The following is a 24,842-nucleotide window of genomic DNA, read 5'->3' as shown; positions in this document are numbered from 1 at the left end:
ATGGAAGATTTTAGTGGGGCCATGGATCTGTTTGGAGACATAGACGACATTTCCTCAGAGAGTGACGGGGACGATCAACCACCTATTCCAGGGCAGCCTGTTGTAAGTACGATCACTAATCTCAACTGGTCCCAATGTTCAAAGCTGAGCAAGAAGTCCCAATGGCTGACGGATCTGAGTCTTATGTGGAGAAAGGACATGGATAACTAAGTAAGGCGTCTGAAACGTGATACATGGGTGACTGTCTTAGCTATGTTGGGAATTTCTGGTTACTAGAGGACATAGAAGGAACTGCTCAAGATGACACTGAGGCCAAATTTTGGAGGCTGGTCTTTGAGGACTCATCATTTGAAAACCATTGATTTAAAAGTTTTTCTCATTAACACCTCTGCCGGGGTGTGTGTGCTGTTTGCCGTTCTTCTCTGATTGTGATAGGCAGTGCTGAAGGACTGCGAGCTTTCACTCTTGTGCTGATGAGTGTCTTATGCAAAGGAGGTGTGTCAGCAACAAATAGATATTTGTTCTGGTAATGCAGGCTAACGGATCTTGTTTCCCATGATGCCTTTTAATGGGAGAAACGGTTAAATTTGGGGGAAGGGCCTGGAGTGGTTGCTGAATGTCTTATCCCTATCGTGGTGTTTAAATTTACTTCCTGTCAAACCTGATCTTCCTGTTGGAGAAGAGCTAGAGCATTTTTAATGTCACTTCAAGGTCTCACATTCTGATTCCTCTTTTAGGCTGAAAGTGGATTACCTCAGGACCAGCGTGGGGAAGAGCTGATTTCTGAAAGTAGAATAGAAATAGAAATTCCCAGTGTCAACTCTGATTTAGGAAGTGAAATGTACTTGGTTAAACTGCCCAGATTTCTCAGCGTAGAACCCAAGTAAGAGGACTGGTTAAAGACTCTTTTCTTTCATGATGTTGAATAAAAATATGTGGAATGTAAGTGTTCTTCTTATCATGAGTTGGTTAATCGCAAAGATAGGAGATACTTTATTTAACTTAAAAAAATAGATTTAGAATTTGCTGTGGTAGGAAAATGATGAATTACTTCCTAGTGCAAGAGAGTTTTAAAGCTAATAATTGTAGCATTTTGGCACTTTCTTATAAAAAAATACATCACAGTGGTGATGGTATTGTTCATAAGTATTAAGCTGAAAAATCATAAGAAGAACAAGAAAGTTTGGTAGAGCAATGACAAATGTTCAATGGAAATGCGATTGTGAATGTAGAAAAGATAATTATTTCAGACAATAGAATACTGTGATGGCTGTTACTCATGTAATGTGCAGGAGTGCAAGCTTTTGTGTGATTTAATGTGACACTTTTCTTAAAACGTATGGAAATTTAGATGTGTCACCTGTGTGTCAGAAGGGAAATTTCATCAAATGAAGAAGACTGAATTATTATTAGTCACAGTTGGATTTTATTTCTGGTAGTAGGTTTTCAAATCAAGTTTCCAACAGGTATATTAGTTTGCATACTTCCTTGAGGTTGTATTTGAAGTTATTTGTCTACTGTGATTTTTTTTAACATATTGGTTGTAAAGATGATTATTTTATGTAGTATTAATCATTTTCATTACTTATTTAAATATGGCTAATATGACATTAAAAAACAATCTGTAGGACTTTTGAGCCTCAGTATTATGAAGATGAATTTGAAGATAAAGTGCTTGATGAGGAAGATAAAACCAGGTTAAAATTAAAGGTACCGTTTCATACTTCATTCTTTTTTTTACAGTTGTTTTATAAAGTAAAACACTGGGATAACATCTTGAGACTTGAGCTTATGAAATGATCTTCTGTGTTCACTGTTAAGAAATAACTGTTTAGAGCAAGGAATTCAAAGTCTTTTCAGAAATTTTTTCCTTCTTTTTTAATTTTGAAATCATTAAAATACAATCACATGAGCAACACTGTGGTTACTAGATTTCCCCATTTTCAAGTCCCCACCACCATACCCCGTTACAGTCACTGTCCATCAGCGTAGTGAGATGCTATAGTCACTACTTGTCTTCTCTGTGCTGTAATGCCTTCCCCGTGCCAACCCCCTAAGTTATGTGTGCTAATTGTAATGCCCTTATTCCCCTTATCCCTCCCTTGCCACCCATCTTCCCCAGTTCCTTTCCCTTTGGTAAGTGTCAGTCCATTCTGGGGTTCTGTGAGTCTGCTGCTGTTTTGTTCCTTCAGTTTTGGCTTTGTTGTTATACTACACAGATGAGTGAAATCACTTGGTACTTGTCTTTTTCTGCCGGGCTTATTTCACTGAGTGTAATTCCCTCCAACTCCATCCATTTTTTTCAGAATATTTTTAGAGGAGAAGGTACATACCTTCTTTTCTTTCTTTCTTTAATATTATAATAGTTTTTTTCTTGGTTCCATTAATGTACAATTACATGAGCAACATTATTGTTACTAGACTCCCTCCATCACCAAATCCCCCTCACATACCCCATTACAGTCACCGTCCATCAGCATAGTAAGATGCTATAGAGTCACTACTTGTCTTATCTGAGTTATATAGCCCTCCCTGTGCCCACCACCCTACATTATGCCAGCTAATCGTAGTGCCCCTTTTTCCCCCTTATCCCTCCCTTCCTACCCAACCTCCACAGTCCCTTTCCCTTTGGTTAACTGTTAGTCCATTCCTGGGTTCTGTAAGTCTCCTGCTGTTTTGTTCCTTCAGTTTTTTTCTTTGTTCTTATACTGCACAATTGAGTGAAATCATTTGATAACGTCTCTTTTTCTGCTTGGCTTATTTCACAGAGCATAAAACCCTCTAGCTCCATCCATGTTGATGCAAGTGGTAGGATTTCTTTTCTTCTTATGGCTGAACAATATTCCATTCTGTATACATGCCACATCTTCTTTATCCATTCATCTATTGATGGACACTTAGGTTGCTTCCATATCTTGGCTATTTTAAATAGTGCTCCAATAAACATAGGGGTGCATATGTCTTTTTCGAACTGGGCTGCTGCATTCTTAGAGTAAATTCCTAGGAGTGGAATTCCTGGGTCAAATGGTATTTCTATTTTTAGTTTTTTGAGGAATCTCTATACTGCTTTCCACCATAGTTGAACAAATTTACATTCCCACCAGCAGTGTAAGAGGGTTCCCCTTTCTCCACATCCTCGCCAACATTTGTTGTTTGTCATTTGGATGGTGGCCATCCTTACTGGTGTGAGGTGATATATCTCATTGTAGTTTTAATTTGCATTTCTCTGATTTTGAGCGATGTGGAGCATCTTTTCATGTGCCTGTTGGCCATCTGTATTTCTCCTTTGGAGAAGTGTCTGTTCAGATCCTCTGCCCATTTTATAATCGGATTATTTGCTTTTTGTTTGTTGAGGTGCATGAGCTCTTCATATATTTTGGATGTCAACCCTTTATCAGATATGTCATTTATGAATATATTCTCCCTTAATGTAGGATGTCTCTTTGTTCTATTCATGGTGTCCTTTGTTGTACAGAAGCTTTTCAGCTTGATATAGTCCCACTTGTTGATTTTTGCTTTTGTTTTCCTTGCCCGGGGAAATATGTTCATGAAGAAGTTGCTCATGTTTATGTCCAAGAGATTTTTGCCTATGTTTTCTTCTAAGAGTTTTATGGTTTCATGACTTACATTCAGGTCTTTGATCCATTTCAAATTTACTTTTGTGTATCGAGTTAGGCAATGATCCAGTTTCATTCTCTTACATGTAGCTGTCCAGTTTTGCCAACACCAGCTGTTGAAGAGACTGTCTTTTCCCCATTGTATATCCATGGCTCCTTTATCATATGTTAATTGACCATATATGCTTGGGTTATTATCTGGACTCTCTATTCTGTTCCACTGGTCTGTGGGTCTGTTCTTGTGCCAGTTCCAAATTGCCTTGATTACTTTGGCTTTGTAGTAGAGCTTGATGTTGGGAAGCGAGATCCCCCTTGTTTTGGTCTTCTTTCTCAGGATTGCTTTTGCAATACAGGGACTTGTGGTTCCCTATGAATTATAAAACTATTTGTTCCAGTTTGTTGAAGAATGCTGTTGGTATTTTGATAGGGATTGCATAGAATCTGTAGAGTGCTTTAGGCAGCATGGCCATTTTGACAATATTAATTCTTCCTAGCCAAGTGCATGGGATGAATTTCCATTTGTTAGTGTCCTCTTTAATTTCTCTTAACAGTGCCTTATAGTTTTCAGGGTATAGGTCTTTCACTTCTTTGGTTAGGTTTATTCCTAGGTATTGTATTATTTTTGATGCAATTGTGAATGGAATTGTTTTCCTGATTTCTCTTTCTGCTAGTTCATTCTCAGTAATTGGAAAGAAAGAGATTTCTGTGTATTAATTTTGTATCCTGCAACTTTGGTGAATTCAGATATTAGTTCTAGTAGTTTTGGAGTGGAGTCTTTAGGAGTTTTTATGTATAATATAATGTCATCTGCAAATCATGACAGTTTGACTTCTTCTTTACCAATCTGGATGCCTTGTATTTCTTTATTTTGTCTGATTGCCGTGGCTCAGAAGTCCAGTACTATGTTGAGTAGCAGTCGGGGGAGTGGGCACCCCTGTCTTGTTTCTGATCTTAGATGAAAAGCTTTCAGCTCCTCACTGTTAAGTATAACATTGGCTGTGGCTTTGTCATATTTGGCCTTTATTATGTTGAGGTACTTGCCCTCTATACCCATTTTTTTTTGGTATCATTAATCTACAATTACATGAAAGACATTATGTTTACTAGGCTCCCCCCTTCACCAAGTCCCCTGAACAAACCCCTTCACAGTCACTGTCCGTCTGTGTGGTAAGATGCTGTAAAATCACTACTTGTCTTCTCTGAGCTGCACCGCCCTCTCCATGCCCCCCACACTATACATGCTAATGGTAATGCCCCCTTTCTTTTTCCCTGCCCTTATCCCTCCCTTCCCACCCATCCTCCCCAGTCCCTTTCCCTTTGGTAACTGTTAGTCCATTCTTGGGTTCTGTGATTCTGCTGCTGTTTGTTCCTTCAGTTTTCCTTTTTTCTTATACTCCATATATGAGTGAAATCATTTGGTACTTGTCTTTCTCTGCTTGGCTTATTTCACTGAGCATAATACCCTCTAGCTCCATCCATGTTGCTGCAAACAGTAGGATCTGTTTTTTTCTTATAGCTGAGTAATATTCCATTGTGTATATGTACCACCTCTTCTGTATCCATTCATCTACTGATGGACACTTAGGTTGCTTCCATATCTTGGCTATTGTAAATAGTGCAGCGATAAACATAGGGGTGCATCTGTCTTTTTCAAACTGGAGTGCTGCATTCTTAGGGTAAATTCCTAGAAGTGGAATTCCTGGGTCAAATGGTATTTCTATTTTGAGCATTTTGAGGAACCTCCATACTGCTTTCCACAATGGTTGAACTAATTTACATTCCCAACAGCAGTTTAGGAGGGTTTCCCTTTCTCCACAGCCTCGCCAACATTTGTTGTTGTTTGTCTTTTGGATGTTGGCCATTCTAACCGGTGTGAGGTGATATCTCATTGTGGTTTTAATTTGCATTTCTCTGATGACAAGCGATGTGGAGCATCTTTTCATGTGTCTGTTGGCCATCTGAATTTCTTCTTTAGAGAACTGTCTATTCAGCTCCTCTGCCCATTTTTTAATTGGATTATTTGCTTTTTGTTTGTTGAGGTGCGTGAGCTCTTTATATATTTTGGATGTCAACCCTTTATTGGATCTGTCATTTATGAATATATTCTCCCATACTGTAGGATGTCTTTTTGTTCTATTGATGGTGTCCTTTGCAGTACAGAAGCTTTTCAGCTTGATATAGTCCCACTTGTTCATTTTGCTTTTGTTTCCCTTGCCCGGGGAGATATGTTCAAGAAGAGGTCACTCATGTTTATGTCTAAGAGATTTTTGCCTATGTTTTTATCTAAGAGTTTTATGGTTTCATGACTTACGTTCAAGTCTTTGATCCATTTCAAATTTACTTTTGTGTATGGGGTTAGACAGTGATCCAGTTTCATTCTCCTACATGTAGCTGTCCAGTTTTGCCAGCACCATCTGTTGAAGAGACTGTCATTTCCCCATTGTATGTCCATGGCTCCTTTATCGAATATTAGTTGACCATATATGTTTGGGTTAATGTTTGGAGTCTCTATTCTGTTCCATTGGTCTGTGGCTCTGTTCTTGTGCCAGTACCAAATTGTCTTGATTACTGTGGCTTTGTCGTAGAGCTTGAAGTTGGGGAGCGAGACCCCCCCACTTCATTCTTCCTTCTCAGGATTGCTTTCGCTATTTGGGGTCTTTGGTGTTTCCATATGAGTTTTTGAACTATTTGTTCCAGTTCATTGAAGAATGCTGATGTTAATTTGATAGGGATTGCATCGAATTTGTATATTGTTTTGGGCAGGATGGCCATTTTGACAATATTAGTTCTTCCTAGCCAGGAGCATGGGATGAGTTTCCATTTGTTAGTGACCTCTTTAATTTCTCTTAAGAGTGTCTTATAGTTTTCAGGGTATAGGTCTTTCACTTCCTTGGTTAGGTTTATTCCTAGGTATTTTATTCTTTTTGATGCTATTCTATACCCATTTTGTTGAGAATTTTATCATGAGTGGATGTTGAATTTTGTTGAATGATTTTTCAGCATCTATGGAGATGATCTTGTGGTTTTTGTCCTTCTTTTTGTTGATGTGGTGGATGATGTTGATGGATCTTCGAATGTTGTACCATCCTTGCATCCCTGAGATCAATCCCACTTGATCATGGTGTATGATCCTCTTGATGTATTTTTAAATTTGTTTTGCTAATATTTTGTTGAATATTTTTGCATCTATGTTTATCAGGGATATTGGTCTCCAATTTTCTTTTTTTTTTATTTGTAGTGTCTTTGCCTGGTTTTTGTATTAAAGTGATGCTGGCTTCATAGGATGAGTTTGGCAGTATTCCCTCCTCTTGTATTTTTTGAAAAACTTTAAGGAGAATGGGTATTATGTCTCCTCTATATGTCTGATGAAATTCAGTGTTGAATCCATCTGGCCCAGGGGTTTTGTTTTGGGGTAGTTTTTTTATTACTGATTAAATTTCATTGGTGGTAATTTGTCTGTTTAGATTTTCTGTTTCTTTCTTGGTCAGTCTTGGAAGGTTGTGTTTTTCTAGGAAGTTTTCCATTTCTTCTAGGTTATCCTGCTTGTTAGCACAGAGATTTTCATAGTATTCTCTAATAATTCTTTGTAGTTCTGTGGGTTCCGTCGTGCTTTTTCCTTTCTCATTTCTGATTCTGTTGATGTGTGTAGATTCCCTTTTTCTGTTAGTAAGTCTGGCTCAGGGTTTATCTATTTTGTTCATTTTCTCAAAGAACCAGCTCTTGGTTTAGTTGATTTTTTCTATTGTTTAATTCTTCTCAATTTTATTCATTTATTATGTTCTTCCTTCTTCTGACTTAGGGCCTCATTTGTCCTTCTATTTCCAGTTTCAATAATTGTGACTTTACACTATTGATTTGGGATTGTTATTCCTTCTTTAAATAGGCCTGGATTTATGTATACTTTCCTCTTAGAACTGCCTTTGCTTCATCTCACAGAAGCTGGGGGTTTGTGCTGTTGTTGTCTTTTGTCTCCATGTATTGCTTGATCTCTATTTTAATTTGGTCATAGAGCCATTGGTTATTTAGGAGCATGTTGTTATGCCTCCATGTGTTTGTGAGCCTTTTTGTTTTCTTGTACAATTCATTTCTAGTTTTATACCTTTGTGATCTGAGAAGTTAGTTGGTAGAATTTCAATCTTTTTGAATTTACTGAGGCTCTTTTTGTGGCCTACCTAGTATGTGGTCTATTCTGGAAAACGTTCCATGTCCACTTGAGAAGAATGTGTATCCTGCTGCTCTTGGGTGTAGAGTTCTGTGGATGTCTGTTAGGTCCGTGTGTTCTAGGATGTCTTTCAGTGCCTGTGTGTCCTTACTTATTTTCTGTCTGGTTGATCTGTCCTTTGGAGTGAGTGGAGTGTTGAAGTCTCCTAAAATGAATGCATTGCATTCTATTTCCTCTTTTAATTCTGTTAGTATTTGCTTCACATATGTCAGTGCTCCTATGTTGGGTGCATAGATATTTATAATGGTTACATCCTCTTGTTGGACTGTCACCTTTATCATTATGTAATGTCCTTCTTTATCTCTCTCATTACTTTGTTTTCAATTCTATTTTGTCTGATACAAGTACTGCAACACCTGCTTTTTTCTCCCTATTGTTTCCATGACATATCTTTTTCCATTCCTTCACTTTTGGGCTGTGTATGTCTGGGTTTGAGGTGAGTCTCTTGTAAACACCACATAGATGGGTCTTGCTTTTTCATCCATTCTATTACTCTGTGTCTTTTGATTGGTGCATTCAATGCATTTACATTTAGGGTGATTATCGATAGATATTTACTTATTGCCATTGCAGGCTTTGTATTCGTGGTTACTAAAGGTTCAAGGGTAGCTTCTTTACTATCTAACTAACTTAACTCTCTTATCAAGCTATTATAAACATAATCTGATGATTCTGTATTTCTTTCCCTTCTTATTCTTCCTCCTCCATTCTATATATGTTAGGTGTTTTATTCTGTACTCTTTTGTGTTTCCTTTGACTGGTTTTGTGGATAGTTGATTTTATTTTTTGCCTTTACTTAGTATTTGGTTTGTCTGTTTTCTTTGCTGTGATTTTATTTTCTCTAGTGACATCTATTTAGCCTTTGGCGTGCTTCCGTCTAGAGCAGTCCCTTTAAAATATCCTGCAGCGGTCATTTGTGGGAGGCAAATTCCTTCAACTTTTGTTTAATCCCTACTTCAAATCTAAATGATAATCGTGCTGGATACAGTATTCTTCATTCAGGGCCCTTCTGTTTCATTGCATTAAATATATCATGCCATTCTTTTCTGGCCTGTAGGGTTTCTGTTGAGAAGTCTGATGATAGCCTGATAGGTTTTCCTTTGTAGGTAATCTTTTCACTCTCTCTGGCTGCCTTTAATACTCTGTCCTTCTGTTTGATCATTGCCATTTTAATTATTACATGTCTTGGTGTTGTCCTCCTTGAGTCCTTTGTGTTGGGAGATATGTGGGCTTCCATGGTCTGAGAAACTGTTTCCTTCCCCAGCTTGGGGAAGTTTTCAGCTGTTATTTCTTCAAAGACACTTTGTATCCCTTTTTCTCTGTCTTCTTCTTCTGGTACCACTATAATGCATATATTGTTTCATTTGGATTGGTCACACAGTTCTCTTATTCTTTCATTCCTAGAGATCCTTTTATCTCTCTCTGCCTCAGCCTCTCTGTATTCCTGTTCTCTGATTTCTATTCCATTAACAGTCTCTTGCATCTTGTCCAGTCTCCTCTTAAGACCTTCTATTGATTGTTTCATTTCTGTAATCTCCCTCCTGACTTCATCCCTTACCTGTAGCATATTTCTCTGCAGGTCCATCAGCATGGTTATGACTTTTACTTTAAATTCTTTTTCAGGAAGATTGGTTATATCTATCTCACCAGGCCCTCTCTCTGGAGTTGTCTGAGTGATTTTTGACGGGTCCAGATTCTTCTGCCCTTTCATGGCAATAGAAGTGGTTCTAGGCAGGTTGCGCATGTGTCAGCGGGGAAAACAAAGTCCTTCCATGCTTGCTGGTCACCTTGTCCTTCTCCACTGCCTGTGTTGATTACCTGCACACAGAGAGCAGTCTCTGGGATAATGTCCTGAGCTGCCATGGACGGGGCGGCCCTCGGGATAATCTGGGGCACTGCAGGTGATTGCACACAAGCTGGGTGTGTTCTCCTGCCAGAGTTGCACCCCTTTATGCCTTCTGGAACTTGCTCCAGCTTCCGCTGCCTGTGCCATTTTCCCACACACTGGGAGCAAACTCTGGGATAGTCTCCTGAGCTGTCGTGGTCGAGGTGGCCCTAGGGAGAGCTGAGGGCCCTGCGGTTAGTTGCAGACACGCTGGGTGTGTTCTTCTGTGAGAATGGCGCTCTCCGTGCCTTCCAGACCTTGCTCTGGCTATCTCTGTATGTACTGGGTAGTGTGTCTTGATGGCAGTGTCTGGTTCTGTCCTCGTTATCTGTGCATTGGGAGGAGACTCTGTGTTTTCTGTGGTTGGGGATGTTCTCTGGCTGCTCTGCAGCTGTGGCGGGTCAGCCAGTTTGCTTTCAGCGCCGGCCATGGGGAATGAATGTCAGGCTGCTTATTGCCTTGAGAGGCTTCGGGGCTGTTTTACCCCCCAGGGGGTTAAGGCACCTGAAGTTCCTTAAGATTCCCAGCCTGCTGTGCTGAGTGTTCCAGGATGATTTTTTCCAGCTGTTAAGCCCTTGTGCCTTTAAGACTTTTAAAAAGCACCCGCTTTTCTTTTGCCCCAGGGGAGGTGGCTGTGGGGACCCTCTCATGGTCTCCATCTTGGAGTTTACTTTTCCATTTCTCTAATATCCAGTACACCATGCAATGTCTGTCTGTCCTCTTGGTGCAGATTACTAGATTATCCTGGTGCAGAGTTAGTAGTCCTGTGCTTCCACTCCCTCCCCTGTCTGATTCTTTTCTTCCTGCCAGTGAGCTGGGATGTGGGGGGTGTACTTGGGTCCCGCTGGGTCACGGCTTTGTATCTTACCCTTTTCCTTGAGATGCTGAGTTCTCGCAGATGTAGATGTAGCCCGGCTGCTGTACTGTATCTTCTGGTCTCTCTTTTAGGAATAGTTGTATTTGTAGCATTTTCAAAACTATATATGGTTTTTGAAGAAGATTTCTGCCACCCTACTCATGCTGCCATCTTGAGCCCCTTCCCGGTACATACCTTCTTTTAAACACCGAACAATTGTTACTTTTTTTTTGGCATTTTTAATTTTCAACAGAATTAAAGATAAAAATTCTTGAAAATTGTTAGCTATTTCCTTCAGGATAAGTAATAATAGAGCTAGGTATTTGGGATTGCCTCCACATTTTATAGTGGATAGATCCTAGCAATTTTCCACAACAGAAATCTCTCAGGCTCCATGTGGAAATTCAGAATATGCACAAAGAGGAATCTTGCCATTAGGCTGTGCCTCTTAAGAAGGCCTGGGATGGCAAAACGCTACCACGGCTTCCACAGGGTTGTCTTCTTCTTTAGTGGGATTTTGCGTGAGCTTCTGCCATGGATCCCGATGGTGGCAGTGGGCAGGATCAGTTTTTGTGCTACTTGTGTGGTTTGGAGTTCTCTGCCATATGGGGAGGTGCAGTGAATCTGAACAAAAAAACAGGGCAAAGCACAAGTCTCAGGTTTGAGTTTGTTGTTAATCAATAGTATATTGTTAAAAAAAATTTTTTTTAAACACTTTACCTGGAGCTTCCCTGTAGACTAATGGCCACTTCCTTCACTGGCCTCATAGCCCTTCCACTGGCCCTACAATAGGCAGATGGCTCAGTTTTAACTGCCTACCAAACGTGGGCCCAAAGTCCCTCCCCTCCCCTCTGGAGCTCTTAAGGTGTCTGATACAACCCCCACCCTGCGTCGTATTTAGCTTCCTCCACTGCTGTGACTTGGAGCTCAGAAAAGATTTAAACAAAGGGTCTGGTTAGTTTAACCAGTATTATGGCTCAGTGTGGCCTAATCAGCTGTTTTCCTGTCAGCTTATTCTGTCACTATCTATGAGTCCTTGGCACGTGACTTAAGTCACTTGAGCACACAAAAAACCCATGCCCCCAGTTGCGCTGGTTCTCTAAAGCCTTTGTGCTATGAGCCAGGTAGAAAATACTATACGGTGGAGGATACGCCGGGATGAGGAAGGAAATAAAATTAAAGAAAGCAACGCTCAGATTGTGAAGTGGTCAAATGACAGGTGAGCATATAATATCTGAAGAATATGGAAATACCCAGAGGGAGGCCTGGGATGAGTGACACTATGTCTGACGTTACAGCAGGGTTCTCTCATTAAAGAATTAACAAAATCCAGGCATGTGGTTTTGTCTCGGAAACCTGAGAGAAATAAAGAGGGTTGAAATCACACTGCTGCACTGGTGGGAGGCTTTAGAAGGGACCCAGTTTGTGACCTCATTCATATCTGCCTTACTGAGATGAAAGCCCAACGTTAACTCCCAGATCATTATAAATTTATATTCTTGAAAAATTGTTTCTGTTTCACCAATGAAGTGGTAGAGATTGGGAAAATGACGATTATATTTCAAGTTGAAAGAAGGATGGGTTTCACTACCTATTACTTTAAAAGGAGATAGGTTAGTTATTCAATGTATCTTTTCTTCATTTTTCTTACGAATTCAGTATGAGGACAGGGTCTTGCCATTCCCCAGCATTTTAAGTAAAGCTGACAAGGCAGAATGGAAGTCATAGGATTCATGAAATATTCACCGTAATAACCTGAAGTATTTCTCATTTCCAGCCTGTCCTTGCATTTAGGCAATGAAGTGTTTGATGTCTACAAAACCCTGCTGCAGGGCAATCTCAACCACCTATTTGTTAGGGAAGCCACTGGTCTCCAAGGACAAGCCATCTTTAAAACCAAGCTCACCTTTTGGTAACTACTCGTATTGCTGTATTGTTATTCGCAGCTAAAGAGCAGCAAGGCGGAGACATTGTGTGGAAAGCCCAGCTCAGCCCTGACTGACATGCTTTTGAAATGCAGCTCCCCAAGGACCACAGGCTGCTTCTGTTTCAGCTGTTACTGTCCCCCTGGGCTGTCTTGAAGGGCCTGCTATTGTGATTTGCCTCCTTGCTTTGACCTTCCTTCCAATTTTATTCAAGCAGAGGGGCTCATCTTTAGTTATAAATTTGTGCCTCCTGGGCTCTGCCACCCTCATGGAACCTGGTCTTTATATCTTTTCTCCTCTGACTGTAGTTGGGGGTTTTCTCTGTAAAAGCCCTGGACCCTACCTCCTGGTCCCCTGTTCCCCATCCTCTTCACCCCATCAGCTCTCCCGGCAGGTGGGGCAGAGGAGGGATCTGCTCCGAGAGTCAGAGAAGGAGGAAGGTCCAGAGGGCCAGGACCTGTGGCCCTGCCTCCCTGCTCTGCTGAGGGCAGTGGTCATTTCCCACAGCTGCTTTTGCTTGTTGGTAGGATGGCCTCCAAATGTTCTTAGCAAACCCATTTCTGTCCATGTCCTCGCAGACCTCATTCTGAGGACAGTGCCACCCACAGGAAGGTGACGCTGCCGCGTGCTGACAGGTGCTCAAGGACACACAAGATGAGGATCTTACCAATGCTCTGCCGTGATCCTGAACGTGAACGCACAGGAATGATCAAGGTATGTCAGCTGAGCTTTATCCTGGGATTTTTGGGGCATTAAGAACTGTGCTTTCCACAGAGAGGACAAGCAGTGACTCTCCACACTATGAATTCTCGATTTCTTATTGCCACGGCCATTTTACCTGTTAAAGCTGTCAGGGAGCCAGCTGCCCTGTGAGTGTCATTAACCAAGGAATGTCAGTGAGGCATCCAGGTGGTGAGGCGCTCAGGTGCTCTCTCTTCAATCTGTGAGATTTCAGAGGGAAACTCGTAATTTAAAAAACGAAACCCTTGGCAGCTATCATCGGAAGTGATATAGGAAGGTCAGAAGGACATTCCTGAGTCTTGCGACGCTGGTCTTGCCCTGTGAACCCCCATGTGCGGAATGCCGGACAGACGCCCATTCTGGTCGGGGGGGGGGGTGGGAAGGCTCCCCCGGCCTCGGCCCTGGCACGGTGCCCTCAGTCCTCAGGGACGAACAAGCTGATCCCTGCGGACGGCGACGGCGCGTGAAATGGGGAGAACTGGGCCCTGAGGACCCCGGACACACAGTAAGAGCAGGTTTAAGTGGGGACTCTAAACAGCTTGCTTCTTTACAGGAGGAGGAAGAATGTTCAGGGTCTTCTGCCCCCCCGGGAGACAGCCCGTCTGTGGGAGAAGCGGAGCCAGCGGGGGACCCGTGGAGCGAGGAGGCAGTGGACTCCCAAACAGCCGGTAACCCTCCCCCGGGGGCCTCAGGCCGCGTCGGTTGTGGAGGCCCCGTCTCATCATCTCAGGGCCGCAGGGCCGCTGCTACTCTGGCCTCATACTCCCTGTCCTGCTGTTATTACCTAGGACAGCAGTACAAAGGGCTTTCTCTTATTTTTATTTTGTTTTTATTAGGTCCACCTTCCCACATGAAAGTTTAGCTGGGAAAATAAGAAACCCCCTGACCAAATTAAATTATTTATATCCTTATGGAGAGCAATGTGTAATAGGCACTTTGCCTGCTTATATAATTAAGGACCCAATATTTAAACATTGTAGTTTCTTAAAATGTGTGTATAAAGCCTCTTAGGTATTTAAAAGTTATCAGACAATCTCTCTGAGAACTAAAACCTCTCAAATCTAAGTCATTTCAGCATGTCTGGAAGTTATAGATACCTTCTCATCAAAACTTTAAAAAAATTGTTGGTTCCACAAGGGAAAAATGTACAGTGGGAAGTAATGTTCAGCAGAAGAAAAATTCAGGAATAAATGGGACTTAGCCTTTGCAGGTCCCTCCCATGACCTGTGCTTTTCAGAGGAAAAAGCCAGAATCTGTTCTCCAGGTAGTGACGAGGGACCAAGGAGCGGAGGCTCCAAGACAAGAGCACTGATAGCAAAGAAACTCACCAGCGGTGAGGTAGAACCAAAAGTATTCCACTTTTAGGGGTTCGCCCTGTTCCCAGAGGCAAACTCCCGGACCAAAGAGGAGCTCACAGCCCAGGAGCACAGACAGATGTCTACACACGTCCCTGAAATCAGTGAGATAAATGCAGTAATAGGACCAGAGTTGCCCAGGGGAGAATCTGACACCTGTTTTGGTTGGTGTTGGAAGGCCGCTCAGAGCAGGAGACCTCTCACTGGGTGCTGGAGTGTGTCATCTTGCAGGGCATGGCAGCCAGAGTGGCACACCAGGCGGGGGGAAAGGCCTGTGAGAAAAGGCACTGGGCCCTGAGACACCAAGTCTCGACTGGAGAGCCACGGGTAGTTCAGTGTGGCAGGCCGGGGGCCTGTCACATTCACCGTGTAACTGGGAGGTCTTGTTTGCATATCACAGTAGTTGAGAATTATTTCATTTCAGTTATTAAAATATTTTTCCTTTAAGTATTTCCTTTTCCATATATATAAGATCAAAAGTGCAAAGAAACTTTAAGTCTTCTTGTACAAGTGAATCATTATGTTATTGCCCATATGCCATATTAATTCACTCAATGTTTTCTTAGCACCTGACATGCCTCACTGTAGGCTTTGGGGTTACACGCTGGGGTCACCAAAATGCTCACCTGTGTGAATGAACATCGTTCACTTGTGTAAGGGAGGCATTCATTTCTCATATAAAAATATATACATCTAAAAATTTAAAGGCATGCTGGAAAAGTACATAAAAGACAAGCAGTCTCCCCAGGGTGGAGCCAAGATGGTGCGTGAGTAGGACAGTGGTAATCTCCTCCCAAAAACATATATATTTTTTAATATACAACAAATACAACTAATTCTAAAAGAGAGACCAGAAGACACAGGACAACAGCCAGACCACATCCACACCTACGAGAACCCAGCGCCGGGTGAAAGGGGTAAGATACAAGCCCCGGACCGGTGGGACCCAAGCACCCCTCACCCAAGCTCCCAGCGGGAAGAGAGGAGTCGGAGCAAGGAGGGAGAGGGAGCCCAGGACTGCTGAACACCCAGCCCTAGCCATCCGCACCAGAGCACAGACACAGTGTATGTGTGGGGTGCTGGAAACTAGGGAAGCAGGACAGTAAGACCTGTGAGCAGGTCCCACAGCCAGCGCCCCTGGGACAAAGAAAAGCGAGTGTTTTTTGAAAGTCTTAAAGCGACAGGGATGCCACAGCTAGATGGAAGCTTCCTGGGTAAAAGTCTAGCAGCTGGAAATTCCAGGGAACCCCAGGCACACTAACCCCCTGCACAACAGCTCTGAGACCCCTCATGGAGGTAAACAGCCAAACAGCCCCCCGTCCATTACCCCTCCGGGGCCCCCACCATAGCAGAGCAGCAGCCTGAGGCTGGCCACACCCACAGCGACAGAGCTTCCTACATACTAGCCGGGCAAGATACAGAGACCCAGTCTACACGCAGTTGCCCAAGACAAGCCAATAGGGGTCGCCGTTGTCCCAGTAAAGAAAGGCCAGGAGCAACTGGAAAGTCTTGGCTCTCCCAGCTGACAGAAAGTAAATAACTCACCATTGCACCTGTCAACATGAAAATGCAAAAAAATTTGATCCAGACAAGACTAACCCAGACAGCTTCGACATCTGCTACATCTTCCCCAGAAAAGGAACCCAGGGAGATAGATTTAACCAGTCTTCCTGAAAAAGAATTCAAAATAAAAGTCATAACCATGCTGATGGACTTGCAGAGAAATATGCAAGAACTAAGGAAGGAGAATACAGAAATAAAACAAGCTCTGGAAGGACTTCAAAACGGAATGGACGAGATGCAAGAGACCATTAATGGACTAGAAAACAGAGAACAGGAATGCAGAGAAGCTGATGCACAGAGAGATAAAAGGATCTCCAGGAATGAAAGAATTTTAAGAGAACTGAGTGACCAATCGAAACAGAACAATACCGCATTATAGGGGTTCCAGAAGAAGAAGAAGAAAGAAAAAGGGATAGAAAGTATCTTTGCAGAAATAATTGCTGAAAACTTCCCCAAACTAGGGGAGGAAATGGCCTCTCAGACCACAGAGGTACACAGAACTCCCATGACAAGGGATCCAAGGAGGGCAACACCAAGACACATAATAATCAAAATGGCAAAGATTAAAGACAAGGACAAAGTATTAAAGGCAGCCAGAGAGAAAAAAAAGGTCACCTACAAAGGAAAACCCATCAGGCTATCATCAGACTTCTCAACAGAAACCCTACAGGCCAGAAGAGAATGGCATGATATAATTAATGCAATGAAACAGAAGGGCCTCGAACCAAGACTACTGTATCCAGCACGACTATCATTTAAATATGAAGGAGGGATTAAACAATTCCCAGACAAGCAAAAGTTGAGGGAATTTGCCTCCCACAAACCACCTCTACAGGGCATCCTACAGGGACTGCTCTAGATGGGAGCACTCCTAAAAAGAGCACAGAACAAAACACCCAACATATGAAGAAGGGAGGAGGAGGAATAAGAAGGGAGAGAAATAAAGAATCATCAGACCGCATTTATAATAGCTCAACAAGCGAGTTAAGTTAGACAGTAAGATAGTGAAGAAGCTAACCCTGAACCTTTGGTAACCACAAACTTAAAGCCTGCAATGGCAATAAGTACATACCTTTCAATAATCACCCTAAATGTAAATGGACTGAATGCACCAATCAAAAGACACAGAGTAATAGAATGGATAAAAAAGTAAGACCCGGGGGGTCTGGGTCTGCTGTCCCGGCTGCGAGGTAGGAGCCCCTGGTGCAGCCACCTTGTGGTTGTGCCTCAGTGCCGGGCGGAGGCGACGCGGCGTCGCCGGCGGGAGGTGTGGCGTGGCCGTGCCTGGGTTCCTGGGGCCGCCCGTCTCGGAGCCTCGCCAGGCCCGCGCTTGCCAGGGCAGACCCGGGACCAGAGGCCGCTGGCGCCCTTCGCCCAGAAGTGTATGGTAGAGCTGAAAAAGACAACCGACCAAGGGTGGCCTAAAACTGTAACTGGCTCTCTGATAATCCCAGGACAAGATCACTGTTCAGGCATAAGACCACTACAAAGATGTTTGACATAAAGGCTTGGGCTGAGTATGTTGTGGAATGGGCTGCAAAGGACCCATATGGCTTCCTTACAACAGTTATTTTGGCCCTTACTCCACTATTTCTAGCAAGTGCTGTATTGTCCTGGAAATTGGCCAAGATGATTGAAGCCAGGGAAAAGGAGCAAAAGAAGAAACAAAAACGTCAAGAAAATATTGCAAAAGCTAAACGACTAAAAAAGGATTGAAGGAATGAACAGGCTCTGCCACCAAAGGAAAATTTGGAAAATTATGCAAATTTGGAGGGACTCACCAAGGTTTCTTTTCTGGATTTTATGGCAGTATTATTTAGTAAATGAAGTCTGAGTATATGAAAGAATCATGTTAGTTCTGACCTCTACTATAGCTAGCAACTTTTAGGCCTCAATGTAGAAGTCTGTTGACAATTATTGTAAATTGGCATTTATTGTGCTATAAATTCTTTATAACTAAGTCATTTGGCATTTTGCAGCTTAAGTACTGAGGTGAAAACATCCTGTGGAGAAAAATGGCTTTAGATGATAAAGTCTATTCCAATAATGGTTTAAATAAGGTCCTGTTCTGGACAAAAAGCAATTAAGAATGTAAAAATCAGAATTGTCCTGAGGTTAAAAGTGTGCTTTGGCTTGAAAGAGATATATATATATTATATCTTTTATCATTATTGCTTATTTCTTGGAATAGAATCATTTCTGGCTTTCTCAGAGTTCAAGAATATTAATGAGTACTTCTATTTTCTGCATTTTTCTCATTTAGCCTTTAATCATCAGACATTCTGCAATTTTTTAACAGATCTAACTTTATAAAGAATTCTCTAATTATCTTGACTATGTAGAATACCACCCAGTGGATGTAACCGTTTTTGTACTTATAAACGGTGCCGTTTTCTTAGAGATGGCTTGCTGAGTAGAGTAGCACTATGATTTAAAGCTTGCAGTAAAAATGCCAAGTCTTGTAGGACCTTGGAACCAGTTTCTTCTTATTTGTGCTAAGTAGAAATGTGAAGCAGTTGAAATGGTTTATCAGAAAATTTGCTGATTACATACATTTTTGTTTTTTATTCGATTCTTTGTTTTAACTAATACAGTAGTGATTTCCTGTACTTTCTGATTAAACAGGTTCACAGTAAAAATTAAAATTTCAAATTTCTCTTATGGAACTCCTAAAGAGTAACAGCCAAGTCACATTTTATAAGTGGTAAAGAAAGACAACATTTGGAAAAATTTTTTTCAGCATAGTAAGTGGGTGAAAAATGTAAATGTCAGTGAGAATGTGTCATAATTAGGAATAAAGAGCTAAAGGATATTTCCTTCAGTTAAGTAGTATAACTAACTTTTTACTATTAAACATGGCTTTTATAAATGCATGGTCCGATAATTTTATTCACTGTCAGTATTTAATAGCTTATTAAGCTTTCCTCTCCTCTCATAATTTTAAATTACAAAAAGTTGTCCAATAGCATTAATTTAAAAATGAAACTAGATACTGAAATAAATTTGATACTTTTTTTATAAAAAAAAAAAAAAAGTAAGAGCCATCCATATGCTGCTTACAAGAGACTCATCTCAAACCCAAAGACATGCACAGACTTAAAGTCAAGGGATGGAAAAAGATATTTCATGCAAACAACAGAGAGAAAAAATCAGGTGTTGCAATACTAGTATCAGACAAAACAGACTTCAAAATAAAGAAAGTAACAAAAGATAAAGAAGGACATTACATAATGATAAAGGGCTCAGTCCAACAAGAGGATATAACCATTATAAATACATATGCACCCAATACAGGAGCACCAACATATGTGAAACAAATACTAACAGAATTAAGAGGATATAGAATGCAATGCATTCATTCTGGGAGACTTCAACACACCACTCACTCCAAAGGAAAGATCCACCAGACAGAAAATAAGTAAGGACACAGAGGCACTGAACAACACACTAGAACAGATGGACCTAATAGACATCTATAGAACTCTACATCCAAAAGCAACAGGATACACATTCTTCTCAAGTGCACATGGAACATTCTCCAGAATAGACCACATACTAGGCCACAAAAAGAGCCTCAGTAAATTCCAAAAGACTGAAATCCTACCAACCAACTTTTCAGACCACAAAGGCATAAAACTAGAAATAAACTGTACAAAGAAAGCAAAAAGGCTCACAAACACATAGAGGCTTAACAACACGCTCCTAAATAATCAATGGATCAATGACCAAATCAAAATGGAGATTCAGCAATATATGGAAATAAATGACAACAACAACACAAAGCCCCAACTACTGTGGGTTGCAGCAAAAGCAGTCTTAAGAGGAAAGTATATAGCAATCCAGGCATATTTAAAGAAGAAAGAACAATCCCAAATGAATGGTCTAATGTCACAATTATCGAAATTGGAAAAAGAAGAACAAATGAGGCCTAAGGTCAGCAGAAGGAGGGACATAATAAAGATCAGAGAAGAAATAAATAAAATTGAGAAGAATAAAACAATAGCAAAAATCAATGAAACCAAGAGCTGGTTCTTTGAGAAAATAAACAAAATAGATAAGCCTCTAGCCAGACTTATTAAGAGGAAAAGAGAGTCAACACACATCAACAGAATCAGAAACGAGAAAGGAAAAATCACGACGGACCCCACGGAAATGCAAAGAATTATTGGAGAATACTATGAAAACCTATATGCTAACAAGCTGGGAAACCTAGGAGAAATGGACAACTTCCTAGAAAAATACAACCTTCCAAGACTGACCCAAAAAGAAACACAAAATCTAAACAGACCAATTACCAGCAACGAAATCAAAGCAGTAATCACAAAACTACCAAAGAACAAAACCCCCGGGCCAGATGGATTTACCTCGGAATTTTATCAGACATACAGAGAAGACATAATACCCATTCTCCTTAAAGTTTTCCAAAAAATAGAAGAGGAGGGAATACTCCCAAACTCATTCTATGAAGCTAACATCACCCTAATACCAAAACCAGGCAAAGACCCCACCAAAAAAGAAAACTACAGACCAATATCCCTGATGAACGTAGATGCAAAAATACTCCACAAAATATTAGCAAACCGAATTCAAAAATACATCAAAAGGATCATACACCATGACCAAGTGGGATTCATCCCAGGGATGCAAGGATGGTATAACATTCGAAAATCCATCAACATCATCCACCACATCAACAAAAAGAAACACAAAAACCACATGATCATCTCCATAGATGCTGAAAAAGCATTTGACAAAATTCAACATCCATTCATGATAAAAACTCTCAACAAAATGGGTACAGAGGGCAAGTACCTCAACATAATAAAGGCCATATATCATAAACCCACAGCCAACATTATACTGAACAGCGAGAAGCTGAAAGCTTTTCCTCTGCGATCGGGAACAAGACAGGATTGCCCACTATCCCCACTGTTATTCAACATAGTACTGGAGGTCCTAGCCATGGCAATTAGACAAAACAAAGAAATACAAGGAATCCAGATTGGTAAAGAAGAAGTTAAACTGTCACTATTTGCAGATGACATGATATTGTACATAAAAAACCCCAAAGACTCCACTCCGAAACTACTAGACCTAATATCGGAATTCAGCAAAGTTGCAGGATACAAAATTAACACACAGAAATCTGTGGCTTTCCTATACACTAACAATAAACTAATAGAAAGAGAAATCAGGAAGACAATTCCATTCACAATAGCATCAAAAAGAATAAAATACCTAGGAATAAACCTAACGAAGGAAGTGAAAGACCTATACCCTGAAAACTATAAGACACTCAAGAGAAATTAAAGAGGTCACTAATAAATGGAAACTATTCCCATGCTTTTGGCTAGGAAGAATTAATATCATCAAAATGGCCATCCTGCCCAAAGCAATATACAGATTCGATGCAATCCCTATCAAATTACCAACAGCTTTCTTCAATGAACTGGAACAAATAGTTCAAAAATTCATATGGAAACACCAAAGACCCTGAATAGCTAAAGCAATCCTTAGAAGGAAGAATAAAGTGGGGGGGGGGTTCTCAGTCCCCAACTTCAAGCTCTACTACAAAGCCACAGTAATCAAGACAATTTGGTACTGGCACAAGAACAGAGCTACAGACCAATGGAACAGAATAGAGACTCCAAACATTAACCCAAACATATATGGTCAACTAATATTTGATAAAGGGGCCATGGACATACAATGGGGAAATGACAGTCTCTTCAACAGATGGTGCTGGCAAAACTGGACAGCTACATGTAGGAGAATGAATCAGGACCATTGTCTAACCCCATACACAAAAGTAAATTCGAAATGGATCAAAGACTTGAACGTAAGTCATGAAACCATAAAACTCTTAAAAACATAGGCAAAAATCACTTAGACATAAACATGAGTGACTTCTTCATGAACATATCTCCCCGGGCAAGGAAAACAACAGCAAAAATGAACAAGTGGGACTATATCAAGCTGAAAAGCTTCTGTACAGCAAAGGACACCATCAATAGAACGAAAAGGTATCCTACAGTATGGGAGAATATATTCATAAATGACAGATCCGATAAAGGGTTGACATCCAAAATATATAAAGAGCTCACGCACCTCAACAAACAAAAAGCAAATAATCCAATTAAAAAATGGGCAGAGGAGCTGAATAGACAGTTCTCTAAAGAAGAAATTCAGATGGCCAACAGACACATGAAAAGATGCTCCACATCGCTTGTCATCAGAGAAATGCAAATTAAAACCACAATGAGATATCATCTCACACCAGTAAGGATGGCTACCATCCAAAAGACAAACAACAACAAATGTTGGCGAGGTTGTGGAGAAAGGGGAACCCTCCTACACTGCTCGTGGGAATGTAAATTAGTTCAACCATCGTGGAAAGCAGTATGGAGGTTCCTCAAAATGCTCAAAATAGAAATACCATTTGACCCAGGAATTCCACTTCTAGGAATTTACCCTAAGAATGCAGCATTCCAGTTTGAAAAAGACATATGCACCCCTATGTTTATCGCTGCACTATTTACAATAGCCAAGATATGGAAGCAACCTAAATGTCCATCAGTAGATGAATGGATACAGAAGAGGTGGTACATATACACAATGGAATATTACTCAGCCATAAGAAAAAAACAAATCCTACCATTCACAACAACATGGATGGAGCTAGAGGGTATTATGCTCAGTGAAATAAGCCAGGCGGAGAAAGACAAGTACCAAATAATTTCACTCATCTGTGGAGTATAAGAACAAAAGAAAACGGAAGGAACAAAACAGCAGCAGCAGCACAGAACCCAAGAATGGACTAACAGTTACCAAAGGGAAAGGGACTGGGGAGGACGGGTGGGAAGGGAGGGATAAGGGCAGGAAGAAAAGAAAGGGGGGTATTACAATTAGCATGTATAGTGTGTGTGGGGGCACGGGGAAGGCTGTGCAACACAGAGAAGACAAGTAGTGATTTTACAGCATCTTACTATGTTGATGGACAGTGACTGTGAACGGGTATGTTGGGGGGACTTGGTGAAGGGGGGAGCCTAGTAAACATAATGTCCTTCATGTAATTGTAGATTAATGATACCAAAATAAAAAATAAAAATAAATAATAAATAATAAATTAAAAATATATATACACGATATCCTTATCAAAAAAAAAAGACAAGCAGTCTTCCTTAAAAATCAACTAGTTTTCAAATGCTAAGTTTTAGATAGAGAAAGTGAAGTACTGAGGAAGCAGAGGAATGTATTTCAAGTAACATGGCAGGAATCCCCGCCAGCATGGGGCGAGAGGGAAACGTGCCTCTGTCCCTCCCACCGCCCACTGCCCCTGGGCTCCGGCTGCCCAGCCTGCTAGCGATGGTCTGTGCGGACACAGGTCACCCCTGCTGGGCTCAGGTTCTGATGGGCAGCGCCGGCTTCCCCGTCAGCTCACAACTACTTTTGACAAAATTTCAAGAAATGTTCCATATTGAATGTTACATCTTGTCTCTCGTATCTGTTCAGGAGGTGAACCCTCCAGAAAGAGAAAAGCAGGGGGTGAAGAGGAAGAGGAAGATTGAAGCATACAGTGTGGACTTGTTACATACAGTCTCAACAGTTTGTTTTAAAACGATGAAGGAATGACTTCTTTTGGTTGAAATGATGAATTAAGTTCCTTTCCTAGTTGTGAATAAAAAATGTGAAGCAAGTCTGTGACTTTAGAAAATTAGGTTTTCCCCCCAAAGACAAGTTTATTTTGGTAACTGCTCCGGTCTCAGGTTTTTGTGATTCCTGCTGCTCTGCTCCACTCCATGCTCTTGGCCTGGCCCTGAGGTGGGCTTAGGTTCAGCTCAGGTATTTCCTCCTCCAGGACGTCCTCCCTATCCTGCCTCGGTGGGTTCTAGGCAGGACATCTCTGTTGGCACGGTGCTTTCCATCGACCACATCGCCCTGTGACCTTGTCAGAGCCAGTTAGCCCAGGAGGGCTCTGCTAAGTGCTGTACAGGACCTACAAATTCTTTTTAATTGCCGTAGTTGACACTGTATAGTGATTTGACACACACATTATGAAATGCTCACCATGATAAATGTAGTTAGCATTAGTCACTGTACAAGGTTATTATAATGTTATTGACCATTGTTCCTATGCTGTACTTTTCATCCCAATGACTTATTTATAACTGGAAGTTTGTACCTCCCAATCCCCTTTACCTGTTTTGTCCAACCCTGCCTCTCTGGCAACCATCAGTTCTCTGTATGTATGAGTCTATTTCTGGTTATTTTTGTTTGTTGGTTTTGTTTTTTAGATTCTACACATAACGGAAATCATATGGTATTTGTCTTTTTCTGACTTATTTCACTTAGCATAATACCCTTTAGGTCCATCCATATTGTTGCAAATGGCAAGATTTCATTTTTTTATGGCTAATATTCTGTTGGTATATGTACCATATCTTCTTTATCTGTTCATCTATTGATGGACACTTAGGTTGCTTCCAAATCTTGGCTATTATAAATAATGCTATAGTAACATTGGGATACATAATCTGTTTGAATTCATGTTTTTGTTTTACCCAGAAGTGGAATTAATGGGTCAAATGGCAGTTGTTTTTAATTTTTTGTGGAAACTCCACATTATTTTTCAGATGAACATTCTCATCAACAGTGTAGGAGGGTTCCTTTTTCTTCAC

General features: G+C 41.1%; 1 protein-coding gene and 1 pseudogene across 1 annotated transcript; both read left to right on the top strand.

Moving 5' to 3' along the window:
* Positions 1–17,589, top strand: LOC118928495 (RNA polymerase-associated protein LEO1-like; annotated as a pseudogene).
* Positions 17,330–19,035, top strand: LOC118928480 (small integral membrane protein 15). Its single transcript, XM_036917770.2, has one exon. The coding sequence runs from the start codon at positions 17,656–17,658 to the stop codon at positions 17,878–17,880; it is 225 nt and encodes a 74-aa protein (XP_036773665.1). The 5' UTR covers positions 17,330–17,655; the 3' UTR covers positions 17,881–19,035.
* Positions 19,036–24,842: the final 5,807 nt, after the last annotated feature.

The sequence above is a fragment of the Manis pentadactyla genome, chromosome 11 (genome assembly GCF_030020395.1).
Source record: "Manis pentadactyla isolate mManPen7 chromosome 11, mManPen7.hap1, whole genome shotgun sequence".
NCBI classification, from domain to species: domain Eukaryota; kingdom Metazoa; phylum Chordata; class Mammalia; order Pholidota; family Manidae; genus Manis; species Manis pentadactyla.
Note: the sequence above shows the minus strand (reverse complement) of the source record. Positions and strands in the feature narration are given on the sequence as shown.